The 21,782-nt window shown below is 33.8% G+C and overlaps 1 protein-coding gene across 2 annotated transcripts in view; it reads left to right on the top strand.

The window, feature by feature from the left end:
* The window catches only part of WRN (Werner syndrome, RecQ helicase-like), a 122,245-nt gene that overhangs the window by 95,957 nt on the left and 4,506 nt on the right, over positions 1–21,782 (top strand). For both annotated transcript variants that reach the window (XM_014537872.1, XM_014537871.1), the window contains exons 30-36: positions 1,466–1,541; positions 1,787–1,899; positions 2,373–2,487; positions 6,851–6,982; positions 9,200–9,362; positions 16,227–16,441; positions 19,999–20,088. In XM_014537872.1, coding sequence (XP_014393358.1) covers positions 1,466–1,541; positions 1,787–1,899; positions 2,373–2,487; positions 6,851–6,982; positions 9,200–9,362; positions 16,227–16,441; positions 19,999–20,088 — 904 coding nt within the window. The remainder of the gene's footprint in view (positions 1–1,465; positions 1,542–1,786; positions 1,900–2,372; positions 2,488–6,850; positions 6,983–9,199; positions 9,363–16,226; positions 16,442–19,998; positions 20,089–21,782) is intronic.

The raw sequence follows: 21,782 nt of genomic DNA, 5'->3' as shown, positions 1-21,782 counted from the left end.
TCATAGCGAGTGGTCAAACTCCCAATCTCCCAGTCAACAATTTGTATATTAGGCTTTTATTATAAAGGATATATAATAATATATATATTATTGACAGTATTACAGATATTCCCCATTCCTTCCCCCTTTGCCCCTCTCTGCCCAACCCCTACCCCACATCATGCCTTCACCACACTATTGCACTATTGTCTGTGTCAATGGGCTGTGTATGTAAGTATTATAGTTATCACATATTTAGCTTTTATGAGCTATTTCTTGCTCTCTTCTTTCTTTAATAGCAATCTTTTTTTGTTTCATGGATACAGTATCTCCACTTACTTCTTTGATGATACTCATTATAGTTATTTTGAACCTTTCTCCTTTGTACTTGTAATAATATTCATAGGCAAAATGTTTTTCATTTAACATTTTCCATGTGTATTTCTGCTTCAGGAACATGTTACCCAGAATTTTGCTAGTATATATGATAATAAAATTTATTTGTGAAATAACTTAAAATACCATTTTGCAATAGTACATTATTATAAAGATTCCCATAAATGATAAGATGATGGTTAATATAATTATATTATTTAAAACACATTTATAATTTTCTTGAGTAACCTGATATTACTGATTTTTTTGCACTGTAGTTATTTTTCTTTGGGTTCAAATCTATTTAATTTCAGTGATAGAATTTGATCATTGTAAAAATGAAATCTTCCTTTACATGCAAATTTTGAATTCTTGATATCGAGAAATTTATAATTCTTAAATAGCAAACATGTTCTTCCTTTTCTCCCCAAAAGCAGGAATTTATTTAAATTTGGTGTCTTTCATTTAAGATATTCTACACAGTTTCATTTTTATAACTTTTCCTCTTTATAATTAATAAATGAGATGTGCTTATAGATATTGATTTTCTATCTAGTTTGCTGCCTAGTACCTTTCATACCATGTTGTTTGCTAATTGGATGTTATTTATCCTTTTTTAGGAGTCAAAAGCAAAATTACTTTTGGCTTAGTTTTGTTTTCTTTTGAAGAATATTGTGAATAATTTCATTAATCTCATGCTGATGTTCCCCACTATCTAAAGATTAGTAGTATCATAGCAAATAATCATAGATTGTATCCCTCTTGGCTGAAAAACAAAAAAAATGTTATCTTCTATATAGGGAAGGAGTATTTTCTTTCAAAGTATGTGGTTGAGAAGGAAGATGTGGCAAATGCTTAATTAATTAAGTACACCAATTTTGTGATGAACTCATATTACAGTTTTAACTTTACCATTGTAATGAATGTATTTGACCCCAGATGTTTAAAATCTTAGCTGCCATATAAGTAACAATGCCCTACTGGTATCGGGAAGAATACAAGTTAGCATAAGACTTGGAAATATACTTAATAGTCTCATTTTGGGGTGAAATAAAAAATGAACATGGAGAAAGAAGAGTTTTTATTATTTATTTTCTTTTAAATATTTTAGCATCACGGTACCATCACCAGGAAAATCTTACAAGTCTTCAGAACCTGTTATTTCGGCTCAAGAGCAGGAGACTCAGGTATGACTTTCGTAAAAAGGCAGGTGGTTTTTGAGAGGATGGTCAGGATTCTATGCATGCTTGAAATTCTGTGGCCAGTATTTTAAAAAATTATTCTTAGTTAAGAGTCTGAGATAGAGTTCAGTTTTGTGTTTTTTTTTTCATCCTCAGGGAAAATTTAATACCGGAAGCTCTTAAAATGAAGGACTAGATTTTTCTAAGTATATTTTTTTAGATATTGAGTTGTTTCTTTGTTCTTTGTTTAGACTGTATTATATGGCAAATTGCTAGAAGCTAGGCAGAAACTTGCCAATAACTTGGATATTCCTCCAGCTATCCTGGCAACAAATAAGATACTGTTGGATATGGCCAAAATGAGGTAAACTATTTATTTGTTTATGTTCTAAATAATCACAGACCACCTTGCAATATTCAGTGAAAATATTTGATATCATTAGATTGGCATATTTTTAGAAAGGAGACATTATACAGTCTCTTGGATATTGGATAAGAAATATTGAGATAAAAGACTAAAGTAGTTTGGTTTATTGTTACAGGTAAACACTTTATAAGTACTGCATGAAATTTTCTGAGTTTCTTAGCCTCCTAGTTGTCTTCAGTTAGTACCTCATAGTTTTTCTTTTCATATCTATAAAAATAGTAATAATGATAAGATCAGTAATGGAGTAGAACAATATGATAATAGCCTATTTACCAATTAGTACTGTGTTTTTGTGGTAATGGTGGTGCTGGAGTTTTTATTCATAAATTACTAAAACAGCTAAATATCAGCTATGTTGCTAGAATATAATGTTTCAGTGATTTATTGACTTAAATTTTTTTAAATGACAGACCTACTACAGTTGAAAATGTGAAAAGGATCAATGGAGTTTCTGAAGGCAAAGCTACTATGTTGGCCCCTCTATTGGAAGTCATCAAACAGTTCTGTCAAATAAATAGTGTTCAGGTAAAATACTGTGGTGTAAGGAGTTCTGAAGGAATAAATATTTTTGACAATTTCAAAAAACACCCTTCAAATGCAACATTTTCTCCCTTTATTTTCATTTCCACACCAGATACGTAGAAAATGAGTTCAGATTGTTTCTACAGTAAATCAGTTAATAAGAACATGTTAGTTACCTGATTTTTAAGATGATACTGAAGTAGTTGTCCAGGCTATTTATGTTTTTCTATTTTGTTGGGAGATATTTTTTTAAAATTTGAGTAAGTACTGTGTTTTAGGTTGATAAATTATTTACCTTCAAGTATAGATAGAAATTAAAGCTGTAAAGTTATCCTTGTTATCAGTGGGTAAGGGGTTCAGCCACTTTGTTTTTCTTTCTTTTTAAAAATTATTTTATTTTATTTTATTTTATTTTATTTTATTTTTCCATCACTATGCCCTCTTTCACTTCCACTCATTCCCCTCCCCCGCCCCCCCCCTTGTCCATGTCCGTGAGTTCTCTCTCTTTCTCTCTTTTTTTTTTTTTCTTTTTTTGCTCAGTCCCTCCACACACCTTCTTCCAGTCTGTCTGCTTTCTATCTATGAGTCTGTCTGTATTTTGCTTGGTAGTTCAGTTTGTTTATTAATTTCCACATATGAGTGAAGTCATATGGTACTTGTCTTTCTATGACTATTTTTCTTATTGTTTGTTGTATCCCTAATTACCCTCCCCTGCCAGTCATGCTGTCTTTTGAAACTAAGTAGGTTTCATGGTATTTTGTCCATCGTAATAGCACTTTCTTTGTATCCTTTTATTTCTTCTTACTCCACCACGAATGACCATTTTCACAGGCTTGTTTGGGTTTCTTCTTAAACTCCACATGCGACTCTAGTGACTGGATCGCACTGTAGAAATAATTCTGTAACTATAAGCAGAAACTCTTCTGCTTTTTGTATGTAACTTATCCCTCTTTTAATATAGTATATATTTGGTAACTTTAAATTTTCTTTTAATATCCTATATAATAAAAGCATAGTATGCAGATTGTCCCCTCAACCGAGAGTTCATCTGGGAGTTCGACCAGGCGGTGGGGCCAGCCGGGAAGGGAGGGTGGCCCCTGCCGACGGCGGTGGCAGGTGGCCAGGGGGAGGGAGGGAGTACCTGGCTGGCAGCCGGCAGGTGCAAGGGACCCTAGCAGTGCATGAATTTTGTGCACTGGGCCTCTAGTGCTTATGTAAGACATCCCGTGAAAATGCCTTATATTTCATATTGGATATTTTTTTTTAACAATTTGATAAAAAGAGATTATACCAGTAGTAATTGAATACATTTTTTTTTTTCTCTTTGGACACTTGATGGTAGGATCTTCTTCATGAATTAGTGGTTTGATTTAATAATGAGAGAATTATCCTCCTCAGACCCTCCTCAAGAGTAAATTGAAATAGGGTAAAAATATCAACGCTCCAAAGGATAGGTATGGAACTTTTGAACCTTCTGGATAGAGAAAATGACTGTTAATTTCTGGTGGTTAGGAATTATGCCTGCATTGTTGTACACATTTAAACCATTTCCTGAAGAAATAAATTAATAAACTTTAGTGCTTATTAAGCCAGCTTTGTTATTCATCACTTTAACATATTTACTTAAAATTTTGAAGCAAAACTTAAGTATTGTCATAATACAAGTCAAAAGTTATAAATATGAGGACATGGATTAAACCCATTAAGATGGCCATTTAAGAAAAAGAAGTTAAAATCACTTTGTAGAAATACATTTTATGAGAATTATAATGCTTTAAAAATGTCTAGTTCCTCCAAAGATGAATTCATAGTTGGCAGCTACTTAAAAAATCCTAAAAAGAGACAACTATTTTTTTAACTATACATAAAAAGTAGATAGAAACCGCATACTATAATCATAATGATACCTGTAACAAACTAATTTAAAAAGTTAAAGATCCTAGTCCCTTGTTGAATAATGTTGGAATCATTTTGATAAGGTTATTTATCTTTGTGGTTCATTATATTACCTATAGATACATGAAGAAATATATTTATGAGCTTTTATTTGCGAAAGAAATGTAATTTTTGTATCCATATCCTATCATTTAGGAATTTTAATTAAAAATTATAGTAGTTGAATATTGGTTTACTCCTTGGTGAAAAATAGAAATGTTTCTGTTTGATTTTTTCATCTATATTACATCATCATATACATGGTGCCTAATTTTAGAATTTGAATTTTCTGACCTAAGGCAAAAAATATGTGTTTTCCAAATCTTTTTGGCATTTTACTTTGCATACTTCAGAAGAATATCAGGGCTGTATTCTCACATTAACACAAAGGATAATTCCAATCAAATAACCCTAGTGGTAGACATTTGGTGTTCTGAACATACAGTACACCTAAATAAAACAGGCAGGTGTTACATATTTCTGTTTCTATTTTAAAGCTTCAGAATAGCTGTGTATTGCAGATTTTAGAAAACATGTGTCAAGACAGATTACATATTTTCTGGGGAAGCCTAGCTGGCTGCCCACACTGTGGCATTTGCCATGGTCTAGGCTAGGGTTTCAGTCCTCATTCATGCAATCTTTAAAGTCTGATGTCTTGTCACAAAATAGTTATGTTTTGGGGAGTAGATTTGCATTATTCTTCTCTGTGAACCTGGTTTTATGTGTGTGTATGTGTATATATAAATATAAGTATATATATTAGAATGCAAATTCATTGATTTATAGTGAGAAATACAACTGGAAAGTTTCACTTGACCCAACAAGTGTGTTCTCTCCTTTAGAGACTGGCTTATCTGAAGTTGTTTAGCGAGCCTGGAATCGAACAAGGGAAACCCTGAGAGTGTCTTAAATAGGCTCTCAGCAGCAAAAGCAGGATGAGGCATTCTTACACACTACTTGCCAAAGGAACTTTAATATTCAAATCTAGTTGGCCAAGGCTGCTTCTCATCTGAACAGCGCTTGGATAGGCATTGCGTACTTTTGTTTTTCTGCCTTTCCTACTTATGTTTTCATAATTGATTGTTCTCTGTTCACATAGTCTTTTATCTACATAGAGCATGATTTGATTAGATATTTTGCTTACTAGAATCACATTCTAGCCCTATCTTCTTGAGATTATTACTCTCGTATTAATTTGCTGATGTTCCCAAACACTTTTAGTCACACATTTACAGATGGTGGCATGATTTTGTTTCATTTATCTTAACATCTTTATGTATTTGCCAGTATAACGCCCAGTGATCACATTTCTAAGACCTTGGTATAGGAGTATCCCATGGTTGCCTGCAGGTATAGTTTACACTGTAATCCTGAAGAATCTGGCTAATGGAGTTTGATTTTAGTCATTCCTAGAAACTTAAGGCCAATTCTGACCGTGTTAAGGTCTCAGATGGAAACACTTTAATTTCATTTAATAAAATGTCTAATGTGTTCTTTGAAAGCCTAGCGGTGCCTGGAAACAACCTGGAGACCTTAGGTCTTCGGTGTTGTCTGGCTTCTCTGTTCGCCAAGCTGCAGTTGTCCCAGGTGTCTGTGAACTAATCTGCAGACTCCCTTTTTGTTTAGGATAGCAAGGGACTAGTGTGGGTTACAGTAAGCCAAGTTCTGTTGGATTTAATTATTTTAATCTAGTATTGGTTCTTACGTTTTGGAAGGTAAAGTTGGCATTTTGGAGGAAAACTATTGTTATATCGATGTGAATCCTATATCATATACTAATTCTATCATAACTATTACTTGGCCTTTACTTTCTTCAGGCTTTAAAAAAATCCTAGTATTTCTTCATTAATTTTATTTTTTAACCCTTTCTCCCTTTTTTCTTTTAAATGTCTCAATGAATCATATTTAAGAATTTACATAATGCTTCAAGAGCCACAGTTTGTATGTATTTTTCTTAACTAAATGTACTGTATGTAGTTAATGAGAAATTTTCTTTAAGATATGTTAGCAGAATTTGTGGATATAGTTCCTACATTTGAATATTAATTATTTTTATTTATTCATTTAACATTCACTTCTAGGGGGCTTGGGGACTTAATATTTAAAGGCAGAATGGTCTACATTATAGTTCATTTTTTCTTTCCTCTTATTGGCTAAAGGAAAGACTAGGGATTTCTAGTTCTACAGCCACATTTATTATTACAAACATTTGATTCCTTCTAGCTTTATTTTTCCTTTTAAAATTAATATGTAAAAAGTAACACCAAACACCTTTTTCGAGCTCCTCATAAAAAGGGAATTTTTTCCTCTTCCTTGGAGGTTTTATTTGTGTTATTTTTACCCCCTAAGGCCTACTGATCATATTGATATCCTTTCTATCATTATGTTGATATTATTATTCACCATTTGTGCTACTTTTAAACTTTTGTAGACAGATCTCTTTTCAAGTACAAATCCTCAAGAAGAACAGAAGAAAAGCCTGGTGGCAAAAGACAAAGAATGCTCCCTCCCACCGTCTACGGCCATCACGTATTCTTTATTCCAAGAAAAGAAGATGTCTTTGGTAAGTGTTACATTCATATTAGAGGGAATTTTTTAATTTATCTAAACATGTTTTATCAACTTTTCAGTATTAAAGTTGTGACTTGGGGTACATTTCTTCTAATCCTATAATATTTTACATTGTTTCATTGTGTATTTAATTTTAGAATAGAATGTCATCTTCTTTTTGCTAAGCCTACTTCTGTCAATTGAGTAAAAACAGCAAGTATAGGTTGACCATGATTATCTTATAGAGATTTTATCCGAGGTACTGATAAACACATTTATAGCTCAGGGATATTAGAGCAGCCATATTGTAAGACTGTTTTTTTAAAAATTGGATTAATAGTTTAGAAACTATCAGCATATGTATTGATAAGAAATAACCTCCAAGACACATTAAGTTAAAAAAAAAAAGGAATATGCAGAGCAATGTGAAAAACAAACATATAAATATGTACGTACTTGTATATTCACCAAACTTGCTGTTCACTCTATATCCTTTAGTTCTGTTCTATTTTTTAACCATGCTTGATGCTCTGAAAAAAAATCTGTGAAAAATAGCCACGTTTAATGTTTCTTCACTGTTCTGTCATAAATCCTTAAGACTGTTGAGTATTTTTTAAATATATGGTGTGGGAAAAGTAGGCTTATGGTTGTGAGTATATGAAACGGTTTAGTTTTGTATTATTATATATTAATTATTGTATTATTTTCCATATGAGTAACTATAAACCTACTTTTGCCTCATTCTGTACAAAATAGAGAGTTTATCTTAGTGGAATAAAGATAGAATGAGGCTTCCAGCTAAGTTTTACTAATTTGAATTCCTATTCTCTCTGACCATAAATTGATTAGTCCAATGCCTGGTTTTTCTCTTCTGTGTCTTCATCCACTAGGCCACATTACACACTTTTTATACTGGTTAAGGTCTAATAGAAATGAGAATAAATAATTCATAGCTTGTCTTAATTACTTAATAGATGTTCTAATTTGATAGTCAGATTCCTTAATTAAAAGTACAGAATCCATTCCACAGGAAACCAAATAATTCCAGTGTACTATTTTTGAAACAAATTACATGATAAATAGGAATTAAAGTTCTGTCTCTTAAGTAGTAACTTAAATGTACATGTTAAATATACTTATATTGCATAATTTGACCATATATGCGTGGTATAACTGAATATAATTTCTAAGAAAATTTAGTATAGCCTTCAAATTTTCTGAATAAAGTGCATGCTAATACTCATCCATGATATGAGGTTTTATGTATTATATTACATAGTCATGGTTAAAAATGTGAAGAGTTGCGTATCTTCATTTATGTCTTTTGCTGTTATTTGGTTGTATATTATTGTGTAATATCATGGTGTAATTATCTCTACCTCCCAGGAGTCTGCGACGGTCTTGCCAGTTAACTACAAAATTAAACATGCCTGAGGACTAATTAATCAGGAGCAATAATGCAATTAGTTTTAGGTAATTTGATGCCTGGTATCAAGTAACCCTGATATGCACACATGGTATACATTGTCTAGTAGAAAAGGGTAGACATTTAATCAAAGTTATTTAAAACCTACCTTTGAAGGATGAAATTATTGCTTTAAAGGCTCTTTTCTATGAAGTGTCAACATTTACACAAATCCAATCCAAATTCAGACTTTCGGGTTGTATTAAAAGAGAGTATTACGAATTAATTTAGAGCCGAGTGACTAAACTCTTGGAGTGTTTAAAAGAATATTATATCTCATACATAATCTTAAATGAATTTGGAGCTACAGTTGTATAAAAGCTACAGAAATATGTAACAGTATCCTCAATTTTAACACAATTGTTTAATTCAATTCTAGGCACATGATATATTATTTCAAGTATATAGAACATTGGATTACAGTTGACTATATTTTCAAAGGTTGTGGCAGCTTTTAGACTTAACATAGTACTCTCTGCCACTAATAGGTTTTAAAGTGAATAATTGCGGAGAGATGAGGATTGATTTCTTAGCTAATGCTGGATGATTATGTTGTATTCAGTATAATAATTGTAAAAAGTAGAATCTTGGAGTTCTCTAATGTAGGTAGTTTTAAAGAAATTGACTTTTATAAAGTGAAGGTTGAGTACATTGTTTATTTCTCAGTGAACATTTATTACCCGAAGGTTTTGGACATTTTGTTTTCATACAGTACAGGGGAAACTTTAAAAAAACTGACTGGTTGTTTTGCTGCTGTTTCTCTAGAAGAGTGTAGCTGAGAACAGGATTCTGCCTCTCGCAGCAGTTGGCATACACTTATCCCAAGCGGTGAAAGCTGGCTACCCAGTCGATATGGAGCGAGCAGGCCTGACTCCAGAGGTTCAGAAGATTATTACTGATGTTATCCGAAACCCTCCCATCAACTCAGGTGATCACCACCACCCTGGTCTGCAGCCTTAATGACTTGAGTCATTGAACCCAGATGAAGTAAACAAGCAATCCACTAATATTTTTCAGTTTAGCATCAACTCTTCATGCTACTATGAAAACTTTACTTTTGTAAGGTTTTTTATTGTGTTAGAAAAACAGTCTTTCTTCCCATTATCACTCAGGGGAAAGCCTCAGTCAGAGAAATTCATGTTTTTCTTTTCAGCTTCAGATGACAACTTACACACCAATCCTGAAACAGAGCACTTTAATTCTTTCCTGATTTCTACCTCTTCACTTGGGGGAAAATACCCAGTTTTTTCTATATTCATTCCCCAAAACTTACTCCTAGTTTTTCCCTAAATCTTTCTGCTTCCTTGTCATTGGTTTCACTTAAGCAGCCGTTCTAATCATTACAGTCAGTGGGACTTCACTGTGACCTTGAAGGGATGGGCCAAGGTCGCTAGGCCTTTGTAGGAGGGTTTCCTCTTCTCACTTTGCTGCAGAACCTCAACTGTGCTCGCTTTGCTTGCCCTGCAGACATTTTTAAATAGAATGAGGTACATTAGAGGATTTCCCCTCCTAAATGTACAAATATAAACTGGTGTGTTAATAACTCAATAAATCTGATAAATTTATTCAGACTGTTAGGACAGAGCAGTGGGCATATGGCTGCAGTGCAAATAATTTTTTATTATCTCAAATTCTTTCCCACTTGGGAATAACTATACAATCCCTTCCCACCCCAACATTTGGAAAAGAGAGGAGTAAGATCATCCTTTAAAAGCAAGTCAGTTGATCAGAACAACTACATTCAAGTCCCCTTAGAAGGCAGTATTAATTCTAGGCTGAGCAAGACTTGACTGAAGGTCTAAGAAAGAACACCTCCATCCCTTCTATCGGTCAACCATGGAAGCATAGGGGAAGGAGAGACACAGGCAAGTTTGGGCAGTGTCATCTAAGTAGAATCCAGGGAACTAAAGTTTTTCTTTTTTATTATATCATACTAAACGTGTGCTGCCAACTATTTAGAAGAAAAAATACACAATTTCTAATCCTGGCAATGAGACTTCAAGTGTATTAAGTAAGGGCCCTTCTCTCAGGACTCAGAGAAATGAGTGTCTTTGATGAGCTGTTGGAATAGGCAGGTTTTTCCTGTTGACAATCCTGTTTGTGAATGTTTAGCCGCCTTCCTTAAATCCTGAAGACGGATGGTGTTAGCCTAGTTCAGTGGTTCTCAACCTTGGCTGCACATTAGAATCACCTGGGAATCTTTTTAAAATCCTGATTTCTGGGCCTCATCCTCCAGAAATTCTGTTTTTTTGTTATGGGGTGAAGCCACAACATTAGTAACAAAGAAACAGAATTTCCGGAGGATGAGGCCCAGAAATCAGGATTTAAAAAAGATTCCCAGGTGATTCTAATGTGCAGCCAAGGTTGAGAACCACTGGCCTAGTTAGTAAGAGCAAAGGAGCTATGGTACTTTGGGCAAATTACCCAATCTCCCCAAGCCTCAGTTTCCTCCTCTCTTCAACAGGGAGGGAGAATATGCCTTTGTTACAGAGTTGTGAGAAATAATTAGATACTACGCAGAATGCTTTGGCACTTGGTAAGTAGTTAGCCCTCTGGATCCTCAGGTTTACACCCATGGATTCAACTAACTGTGGATCGAAAATATTTGGAAAAAAAAATTCCAGAAAGTTGATCCCTAAACAACACGGTATACTAACTATTTACATAGCATTTACATTGTATTAGGTATTATAAGCAGTAATGGGGAATATCATGATGAGGAAGTAGATGGCAAGATATGGTGGCTTCTTAAATATACCCTTTGTAATTACTTTAATACTCTATTATTTTAGAAGCTAATTTAAAAAATATGAAGTTAATAGGTATACCAGAAGGGAAGTTTCAAAACTATGGACGGGAAAATGGAAGATTTAAGATTATTATTCAGTCAAGTATTGGCAACATCTACTTTATTTGGCTATGGAGAAGAATAGAGGGGGATGCTAATTTGCTTTCTAAATCATATAGTTGTAAAGTTGTTGAATTTTTTATTTGGAAAGGAAATTGGAAATCATTATATTTTCATTTTCCTACTGGCATCCTGTTTCAGAGATAGGAATTTGAGGCCTAGAGGATTGTAAATTGTTTTAAATTCACGTCAAGGTTAATGACAGAGCAAGCTTTCATTTTTACTAGATCATGTCAAAGTTGTGCTGCCAACTCTTTAAAAGAAAGAAATATGCAGTTTTTTAATCCTGATAGAGGATTTGGGTTTATAATCCTCTAGTTGATGAGTAAAATAAATATACTTAATTATATATGGTTTACTATATTTATATAACTAGTATCTTTATTTATTTTTTTAAAAATATATTTTATTGATTTTTTACAGAGAGGAAGGGAGAGGGATAGAGAGTTAGAAACATCAACGAGAGAGAAACATCGATCAGCTGCCTCCTGCACCCCCCACCCACTGGGGATGTGCCGGCATCCAAGGCACATGCCCTTGACCGGAATTGAACCTGGGACCCTTCAGTCTGCAGGATGATGCTATCCACTGAGCCAAACCAGTTAGGGCTATACCTAGTATCTTTAAATATCTTCTATCTAGTACCCTCTACATTCTGAGTTTAAAAATTTTAATTTGCTTATGTTATCACTTTTAAAATTAAGAAATACTAAAATCCAGCAGATATTTAAACATGGAAAATTCTCTATAATTGCACAACCTGATTCAACAAATATTAGGGATATGAGAAAAACATTTGTAATCATTAGTGACTATAACAGTAGTTAAGACATTTGTCTTTACTATTTTATACTTATTGCAAATAAATTTTCATTCAGATAAATATTAAATTGAAATTCCAAAGACCAATGTAGAATACTTTTGAACACGTTTCATTTTTCTGTCAATATACCATATGTAGGTTGTACATATAATATGAAAAAGTATATTATTGTAGTTTACTGCCAAAGCCAAAGTTGAGATTGCAAGAACCATGAGCTCTAAATTTTATTTCCTTTGATTGTACTTTTATAGCCTGTAAGATACAATTTATCGATGTGAGATTTTGCTTTTGAAATCTTGTTTTTCCTTGATTAAAAACTATTCTTTTATTGGAAAAATGTGTCATAAATGATAAGAAATGAGGATATACATAGTATATTAATGATTCAGAGATGTTATTTTGATCTTTTATTTAACTGTAGCCATATTTTATAATTTGGTATTATAATGAACAAGTTTGATTGGCATTTAAATTTTATACAATCCTGAATTGAGAATTTTCTATATTTTATTATGGTATAATCTTATACCTAAAAATAGAGTATTTTTAATAGAGTAGACAGAATTGATAAATTCTGTCTAGTTTGCTATGTAGATTTTTGTCCTTCTAACTTAATATTGTAAATGAATTCTGTACCTTGTTATTCTTTGAATTTTATCATGTTTATATAATTTTAAGCTGCTGCTTTTATGGAGTTGAGATTCTAACTATGCTTAATAATAAATTAAGCAGGACATTTAATGAGGTACCTGGATAGTATTTTGAATAATTTCATTCTCCTGTTCTTTATGTGCATGTGCTTGGAAATTAGGGCTGGCTTCCCAGGGACCTGCAACAAAAGTAGGGGTAATATGATCTCTTCTAAAGCAACGAAGGAGTGCAGCCAGTGCTTATTATTTCACTCTCCAGTAGATATTTTTAACACTTAGCTGCTTGGAAAGTTAGGGCAGAATAACATGCATCTTTACAGCTAGATGCCACTTATTGGCATATGTATATTGTAGGATGACTTTAAGATAAAAATATAAAGAGTACTTATAAGAAATGTGTAGGTAAATATATAAATTTTCTAATTATATCTTGAAATTATATTCTAAGTACAGTATAACACCTGTAATTTATTAAATCACTAATAGTTTAATGCCATAGGCAAATGTTTATATATCATAATTTTATGAAAAGAGACATTCTTATTTTAGGAATAGTTTCAAATGGAATAAAATACCTTATTTTTTCTTTTTAAAGTAATTCATTTAGCCAATGATGATATGATCGTACAGGATGTGTCGCTGTATCCCCCAAAATTGGTTTCTATGTTTTACATTTATAGTAGGATGAGACTAAGGATGTGCTAGTATAATTTGTTTATTCAACATTTATTTATTTTTTCATGATCTAATAGCTTTTTAAAAAATTCTTTATTGATGAAGGTATTACATATGTGTCCTTATCCCCCCATTACCCCCACCCCCCTGCAATCCCCGCTCGTGCCCTCACCGCCCTAGTGTCTGTGTCTGTGTCCAGTGGTTATGCTTATATGCATGCATACAGTCCTTTGGTTGATCTCGCCCCCTTCCCCCCACCCTCCCCTGCCTTCCCTCTGAGGTTTGACGGTCTGATCGATGCTTCTCTGTCTCTGGATCTGTTTTTGTTCATCAGTTTATGTTGTTCATTATATTCCACAAATGAGTGAGATCATGTGATATTTATCTTTCTCTGGCTGACTTATTTCACTTAGCATAATGCTGTCCAGGTCCATCCATGCTGTTGCAAGTGGTAGAAGTTCCTTTCTTTCTAAGTGAAATGGAGGCATGTTTATTCAATATTTAAATATCCACAGAAGAAAATTAATTTAGTACAATGTAGTGTATTAGTTGGCTAGGGTATGGGAAAATTTGAATGGTTTTTCTAGAGCAGCACTATTCCAAAAAGAAATGTAACCTGAGCCAAATATGTAATTTAAAATTTTCTGGTAGCCACATTTAAAAAGTAAAAATAAACATGTAACTAATTTTAATATGATTTAATTAACCCAATATATTAAAAATGCTGTCATTTCAACATATAGTGAATATAAAAATTGTTAATGAGGTTTTTTTGTACTAAGCCTCTGAAATCAGGTAGGTATTTTATATTCATAATATATCTCAATTCTGATGCTAAATTTTAATTTGAAATACTTAGTCTGTATAAAGCTTTGCTAAATTCATATTTGAATAAAGTAAATGAAGGTACCCAATTTATTTCCAAACATATTTAAAAGTATCAGTTTTAAATTTAATTTAATTTTTGGCTTTCAATCAAGCTTTTAATGAAAAGGTCATAAAATAACAGTTTCTCATCATTGTAAAATAAGATTCCATGCTTCTGACCAGAGAAATCAGTCCTTGATGAGTTGCTTTCTTATGACACTTGAGGGCTGCATACTTGCATTAGAATTACTTAAAATTAAAAATTTGAGTTCATCAGCCATATTAGCCATATTCCAAGTGCTCAGTAACTGTGGCTAGTAGTTTGGTATCGACAACAGAGTAACAGAGGTAGTTTGGCAATATATATCAAAGATCACAACTTTTGAACTAGCAACCCCTCTTCTGAGAATCTAGAAAGTTGGAAAGATATTTGTAATATAATGTTCATCCGAACTTTTTTTTTTTCCAAAGAAAAATTGAAAACAAATGGAAGAGAACTCTAAGTAAATTATGATAGATAAATACAAAAGATGATGATTTTAAAAATGATGAAGTAGTAAGATTGGCAGAATTTCAGTGGTATTAGCATGATATGACCAAGGGACAAATAAAATTTTAGTTTGGATGATAGATATGATAGTCACATTGCTGATTTTTTTTTACATTTAGAGGTAATCTTATATTTCCAAGGTTGTGATTAGGATCAGTTTTACATTTCAAAGCTTTAAAGTTAGAATAAAGTTAGAAACAGTATAAGCCAGTGGTCGGCAAACTGCGGCTCGCGAGCCACATGCGGCTCTTTGGCCCCTTGAGTGTGGCCACGAAGTTTCAATCGCACTGTTGGTGCGCGCCCACATGTGGTATTTTGTGGAAGAGCTACACTCAAGGGGCCGCAGTTTGCCGACCACTGGTATAAGCCAAATAATTAGATAGACCACTATCCTAATATGTATTAGCTGTATTACCTTCTCTTCCTGACTTTTTTTTTTTTTTAATCTGCAGTTTTATTTGGGAAGTCCTGTCCTGGAGTAGCAAGATAAGAACTTTGGAAGGAAGGAGAATATAAACCTGCAAACTAGTAATTTAAAGATCACCTTTTCAGGGTGTCATTTAAAAACACTTGGTGTCTGGCTGTTAATTTGAATTGGGTGTCAGAAATGTGTGACACCAGTTTTTTAAATCACAGGAAGAGGAGGGAATAGTAGTTTCTAAGCTGGAGAATTGCAGAGGAATGTGATTTTGATGAAACATCAATAGTGGTCTGAAAGGCATGGCTACATAATTTGTAAAGGTGTGAAGAGACTGACACAGTCTGAATCAGTTCTGTTGAATTACGAAAATTAAAAATTCTTTGATTCTGAAAATAAGATATACCTTTTCCAGGAAACTAATTTAGTTACTAATATGCATTTTAAATAATTTACGTGTTTTGTTATGCTACCAAATCCATTGAAAGGATCATTTTATTGGCATCTTATTTACAGGTATGGTTAGCTTCTATTTTAAGAATAAATGATTTTCAACACATTAACTTGATATTTGGAATTTGAAGCATATGTGATTTCCTTAGAAACAATTCTGGGAATGGTGGCCTTGATTCCCAGACAGTGTGGAACATAATTTACGCAGCATCCATAACACTGACCTGATTTTGGATCGTGTAGGTAAAGGGTGTAGGTGGTGCAGGAGTAAGGGACACGTTTTACCCCACTTCTGTTCTGTAGGACTGGCGGCATTGAAAGAGGAACATTTTCTTTGGCCACCGTCCTCCTTTTTTTCCTCCAAAATATTTCACCATTTCTAGCTCATGGGTTTTTGAAAATGTTCTGTGTATTATATTTTTAAGTCTTATTTTTTCATCCTTTACAGCGTTGAATAAAATTAAACTCATTAGAATGTTTGTTCCTGAAAACATTGACACGTACCTTATCCATATGGCAATTGAAATCCTGGAAAAAGATTGTGACAACAGACTGTTATGCCAACCTTCATGTGATTCCAACAAAAAGAGATGTTTTCCCAACTCTGAAGCGAGCTGTTCAAGTCCTAAGAGAAGCAAGGAAGAAGTAGGCCCTGATACCAAGGTGTTAATTATATGAAGAATTTTCATAAAATGTCTGTTCAATTTGCATATTCTAACACTTGAATGCTATTTTTTAAACTGTCATAAATTCTGATATAAGGTTACTTTTTAAATCTGTGTGCTATATTTCTGTTGCTTTTCATCACTCTGAGCTGAGAAAAGTGATTTTTTACATGACAAAAGGTGAATATAGTCTGTCATTTTAGCTTATTGTGTAGAGTATTAGCTTAAATTTTTTCTCTACCTCATATTATATAACCTGGAAATTACCTATCTTTTATAGGTAATTAATACTGTCTTTAAGTATATGACAGTTTATGTGATTAATGAAAATGAAAACAAATTCTAGTATAAATGCCTCCCAAACTGGTGTGTGTTTCATTCTCTCATTCATCAGCTCAGGTACAGGATAATCATGGTTCCTGGTCCTGAGCGTATGCCAGTGCACTTTTTGCAAGATCAGAGAAAGACCATGAATTTAGTATTATTTTAGGTGGCACATTTTATTTAAAAAAATGCTTTGAAAATTATTTCTCTGTGTCTGGTGTGAGAAAAATACTATTCTTTGACAATGTGACTATTAAATGATGGTATGCTAATACATTTGAAAATTTGGCCTTCAGTATCTTCCAGGTCAAAAATTACAGGACTCCATATGTGTTTGTGAAAACTAATAATTAACTAAAAATTATTTTAGTTCCTAGATGATAAATTCAGCATGGTTGTAGGCGGTTACTAATATTTATATTGGAGAATTAGGAGCTCCATTTCAGTTCTAACGTAATCATTATAGGCTTCCCAACAGTTAAACTCCTTTTCTCAATAGAACTGGTCTTATTTAACTACTAGAAGCCTGTTGCACGAAGATTCGCGCAATAGGCCTTCCTTCCCCTGGCTGCTGGCACCAGTTTTCTTCCGGCACCTGGGACCCAGGCCTTTGGTCTGGCTGCAGCCGAGAAGCCAAGCCTCTTCAGTCTTCAGCCTTCACTCCGGCTGGAGCCTTCAGTCTTCGCTCTGCGCCTGTGTATGCAAATTAACCGCCATCTTTGTTGGGTTAATTTGCATAGTCACTCTGATTGGCTGGTGGGCATAGCGGAGTGACACCAATTTGCATGTTTCTCTTTTATTAGTGTAGATGTACTTCAGTTAGGTTTGTTTATAGTCTTGTTCCAGATAACCTCATGAAATTTGATTTATTGGAATTCATTACATTATTTTGACAATTGAGTTAGCTTTAAGAAGGACATTAATGAAAGTATATGTTGGATGATATTAGTGAAATTTGACTTCTATGCCAGCCTTTTATTTCTGAAATCTATACCAGGTGCCTAAGACTTTATTTTTCTCCAACTTCTACTTATCAATACAGAAAAAAAGGTAATTTTTAATTTTTCTTGAATATTGAAATACATTTATATAAAGTATTATTTTAACCACACATCAGCATTTTGCTTTTCCTCTATTGAAATAACATCAGTTCCCAACAACAGAGTGGGGAGACTTTGTGGGGGGTGGATTTAGCCTTTTTTTCCCATTTAGGGGAACAAGGGTTTGGGGGCTGGAAAGTAGATTAAGAGGTGAGTGAGCCAGCCAAAGTATTTTTTCTTTCATCTACCTCCTGCTATGGAAAACTACTCCAATGCTGTCTATCAGAGTCCTAGTTTCAGGATCTTTCATGTATTAACATTCATTGTCTCTACTGACTTGGTTGTATCCCTTCGTGTATTTCTTCTTATAATTCTGAGGCTTCTGATAGAGAATAATGTCAGGACAAGATTTAGTTTTTTTATCTGTTGGTGCATTGTTAGATATACAACTGTTGTGATTGTTGTTAAGATAGAGGCCTAGTCGTGCCTATGTTTAGAGGAGGAAGATTATATCTTGATATGTGGTAGCTGTGAATTAATATACAGAGGTACACAGTGGGTTCTTTAAATATGTAAATATTTTATTTCAGAAAGTTTTCTGATAGTTTTTAAGATTTTGTTTATTTCAGGAAACTTTTCTTAAATTTTACTTCTCATTTCTAATTCTCTCTCGAGCTTTTCTTCACTCAGTTTTGTTTTTCTGATTTTGATTTATGGTGTTCTTTCATGTTTTGAATTATTTTCTTAATCTTTTCAGCTCATTTTGAGAAGTTAGTTATATTCTGTGTCTTAGAAAGTCTTTCTGGTGTCTGGGATTTGACCGTGATACTTTTCTGTTGCTCATTTTCATGTGAAATGAATTTTCCTGCACTTCCCAAAGAAGGCATGGTTCAGGATAGTTTGTCCAGGTTCACAGAGCAATCCCTCCTGTGGTTCTTGTGTAATGTTCAAAGCGTGGAAACTTGGCTATGAGGCGCCCTCCTCTGCCACTTACCCCCGGGCTTTCTCCTCCCTGTGCCTCTGCTAGGCCTGTCCTGCTTGGTTTTTATTTCACCCCAGCAGTTCCCGTGAGTGGGGCCTTCTCCTGGGAGGCAGCTTTGCCTGGTCAGGAGAGTTCTCAGGAGCCAGCTGCTGTCGCCACTCAAAGGGCTACAGTGGGCCCCTTTCAGCCACCTGCAAAAGCCCTCCCACTTTCAGATGCTGTTCTCTGCTCATCAGTCATGCTTTCCAGTAGACGGGTTCTCCTGTGCTCAGGCACCTCACTGCTTGCCTCTGCTTCCTCCCATACAGATGCTGTACCAGGCAGGTCTATGGCTTGTCTTCACATGCTTACAGCTTCAGTTTCCCAGGGATACCTTTCAGCTTTCTTTATTGTAAAAGTAGATGATGAATTTTTGTTTTTTGTATCTAGTTCTATCTGATTTAGTGCTGGGAATCAGAGAAATTTTAAAACTATACTGCTGTTTCTACCATCTTCCTAGCACCCTCTCCTTCTGCATCGCTTTTTTCCTTCTTATTTTTCCTGACTTCCAAAAGAGAGAGAGAATCTCCTGCCCTGCCACTGAGTTTCATTATAAATTAAAATATACAATATTATTTGCAAACTATTTTAAGATACTCATAAAAATGCCTTATAAGTAATATTACTGCAATCATTGTTAAAATTCAATACCTTAGAATAATAATTTTCTTTTTAAATTATATTTATTGGGGGTGACATTGGCTAATAAAATTATATAGGTTTTAAGAGTACAATCCTAAAATACATCATCTGTATATTGTATTGTGTTTTCACCACCCAAAGTCAAGTCTCCTTCCATCATCATATATTTGACCCCCTTTACCCGTTATTACATCCCTCCCCGTGTCCCTCTGGAACCACCATACTATTGTCTGTGTCCATGCGTTTTTGTTTGTCTTGTTTGTTCATTTATTGCTTTCAGTTTTACATCCCATATATGAGTGAAATTATATGATTCTTGACTTTTTCCATCTGATTTATTTCACTTAGCATGATATTCTCAAGATCCATCCATGTTGTCACAAATGGAAGTATTTCAATAAGAATTTTCTTAAGCTTTGCTTTGTTAGGCATAGTGTTTTTTAAGAAAATAGTGCATGCTGTAAATATTTTATATGCCATAAAAATGTTAAAGATTGATGGAAAACATCCCGTGATTGTTCTCTGAAGGAGAAGAGTCACAGAAATGCACTAACTTCTTGGAGTCAGCCATCCAGTGATCCAGAAATAGAAGATTTATTTACAGACTCTCAGTTACAGGTAACATTGATTAGTGAAATAGTTTTTGTGAGAATACATTAGGCTTGATAACTAATATGTTTAGTTATATCTTTGTTTTATATGAAATGAAATACAAATATAGATATTTCTCTATTTGCTTATATATGTGCACATAAAATCAGCAAATGAGTTAATGTTTTGTATACTCAACTTAATGATAATAGTTTGTTAATAGAATTTAGAGTATCAAGAAGATGTAAATGTCACCTTAAAATGTTATTATGATTGCTGGGAAGTTTAGTCTTCTACTGATGAAGGAAGTCATCTCTGACAGGCATTGTTTCTGGTAGGTGAGCTAGACTTCATAATTAAAATTTCCTCAGATACTTATTGTTGAGACTCAAAAGATACACACAGTGTAAGTAAGCTTTCCCTTTTTCTCGCTGAAATGGAAATTATTATTATACTTATAGGAAAAATGCTGAAGATCATATTCTACAGAAATGTTACAGAAGATAAAAGACTTCATATATTAGCTACCAATTAATGAGTGTCATGAATAAATCAGAATGTGTTTTGATGTTTTGCATTTATTCTCACTTAATTCTCCAAATAATCTAGTAATGTTAGGTACTTTTATTCTCATTTTCTGTGTGAAGTAATTGAGGCTTAAAGAACATTCATAAGGTCATTCATTTATCAAGTGACTCCATTAGAACTTAACCTAGTTCTGTCTGGGTTCAAAGTTCCTGCTTATCCCATGGTATTTGGGTACAATAAGACTTCAGGTTTTTTCCTCCTAGATTTCATGCTATGTTTTAGTGTTTGGCTTTGTTATAATCTTAACTCAGTGATTCTCAACCTTCCTAATGCCGCGACCCTTTAATACAGTTCCTCATGTTGTGGTGATCCCCAACCATAAAATTATTTTCGTTGCTACTTCATAACTGTAATTTTGCTACTGTTATGAATCGTAATATAAATATCTGATATGCAGGGTGTATTTACATTGTTACAAATTGAACATAATTAAAGCATAGTGATTAATCACAAAAACAATATGTAATTATATATGTGTTTCCTGATGGTCTTAGGCAACCCCTGTGAAAGGGTCGTTTGACCCCCAAAGGGGTCTCGACCCATAGGTTGAGAACTGCTGTCTTAACTGTTCTATTTTTAAAAAAAATATTTTTATTGATTTCAGAGAGGAAGAGAGAGGGAGATAGAGATAGAAACATCAATGATGAGAGAGAATCATTGATGGGCTGCTTCCTGAATGCCCCCTACTGGGGATGAAGCCCGCAACACGGGTATGTGCCCTTGACCAGAATCGAACCTGGGACCCTTCAGTCCATAGGCCAACGTTCTGTCCACGGAGCCAAACCAGTTACGGCTGTTCTCCTTCTTCTAAATGCACTCAGGGGCCTAACTCTAATTGTAAGCAACTTTAGTTGTCTGTGGCTACAAGGGATGCAGATATTAAGGTCTTTTGGAAATAATAAATATTTCTGTGCCAATTTTATGTCTACCCAAATGCCTTTTATCTGAGCTACTTTATATCCCTAATATTTATTATCTGTAAGGCAAACATTATAGTAAATCTAATAATCTCTTCTCCTGATCATCTCTTCCCTGTGAGGAAATAAGTGCTCAGGAGAAAAGGTACTATATTAAACAGCTTCTTTTTTACTTTTTTTTAAATTTAACTTTTATTTTTTTATTTTTTTTAAATT

Source organism: Myotis brandtii, unplaced genomic scaffold, assembly GCF_000412655.1.
Source record: "Myotis brandtii unplaced genomic scaffold, ASM41265v1 scaffold185, whole genome shotgun sequence".
Classification (NCBI taxonomy): Eukaryota; Metazoa; Chordata; class Mammalia; order Chiroptera; family Vespertilionidae; genus Myotis; species Myotis brandtii.
This window is presented reverse-complemented; position numbering and strand designations above follow the sequence as displayed.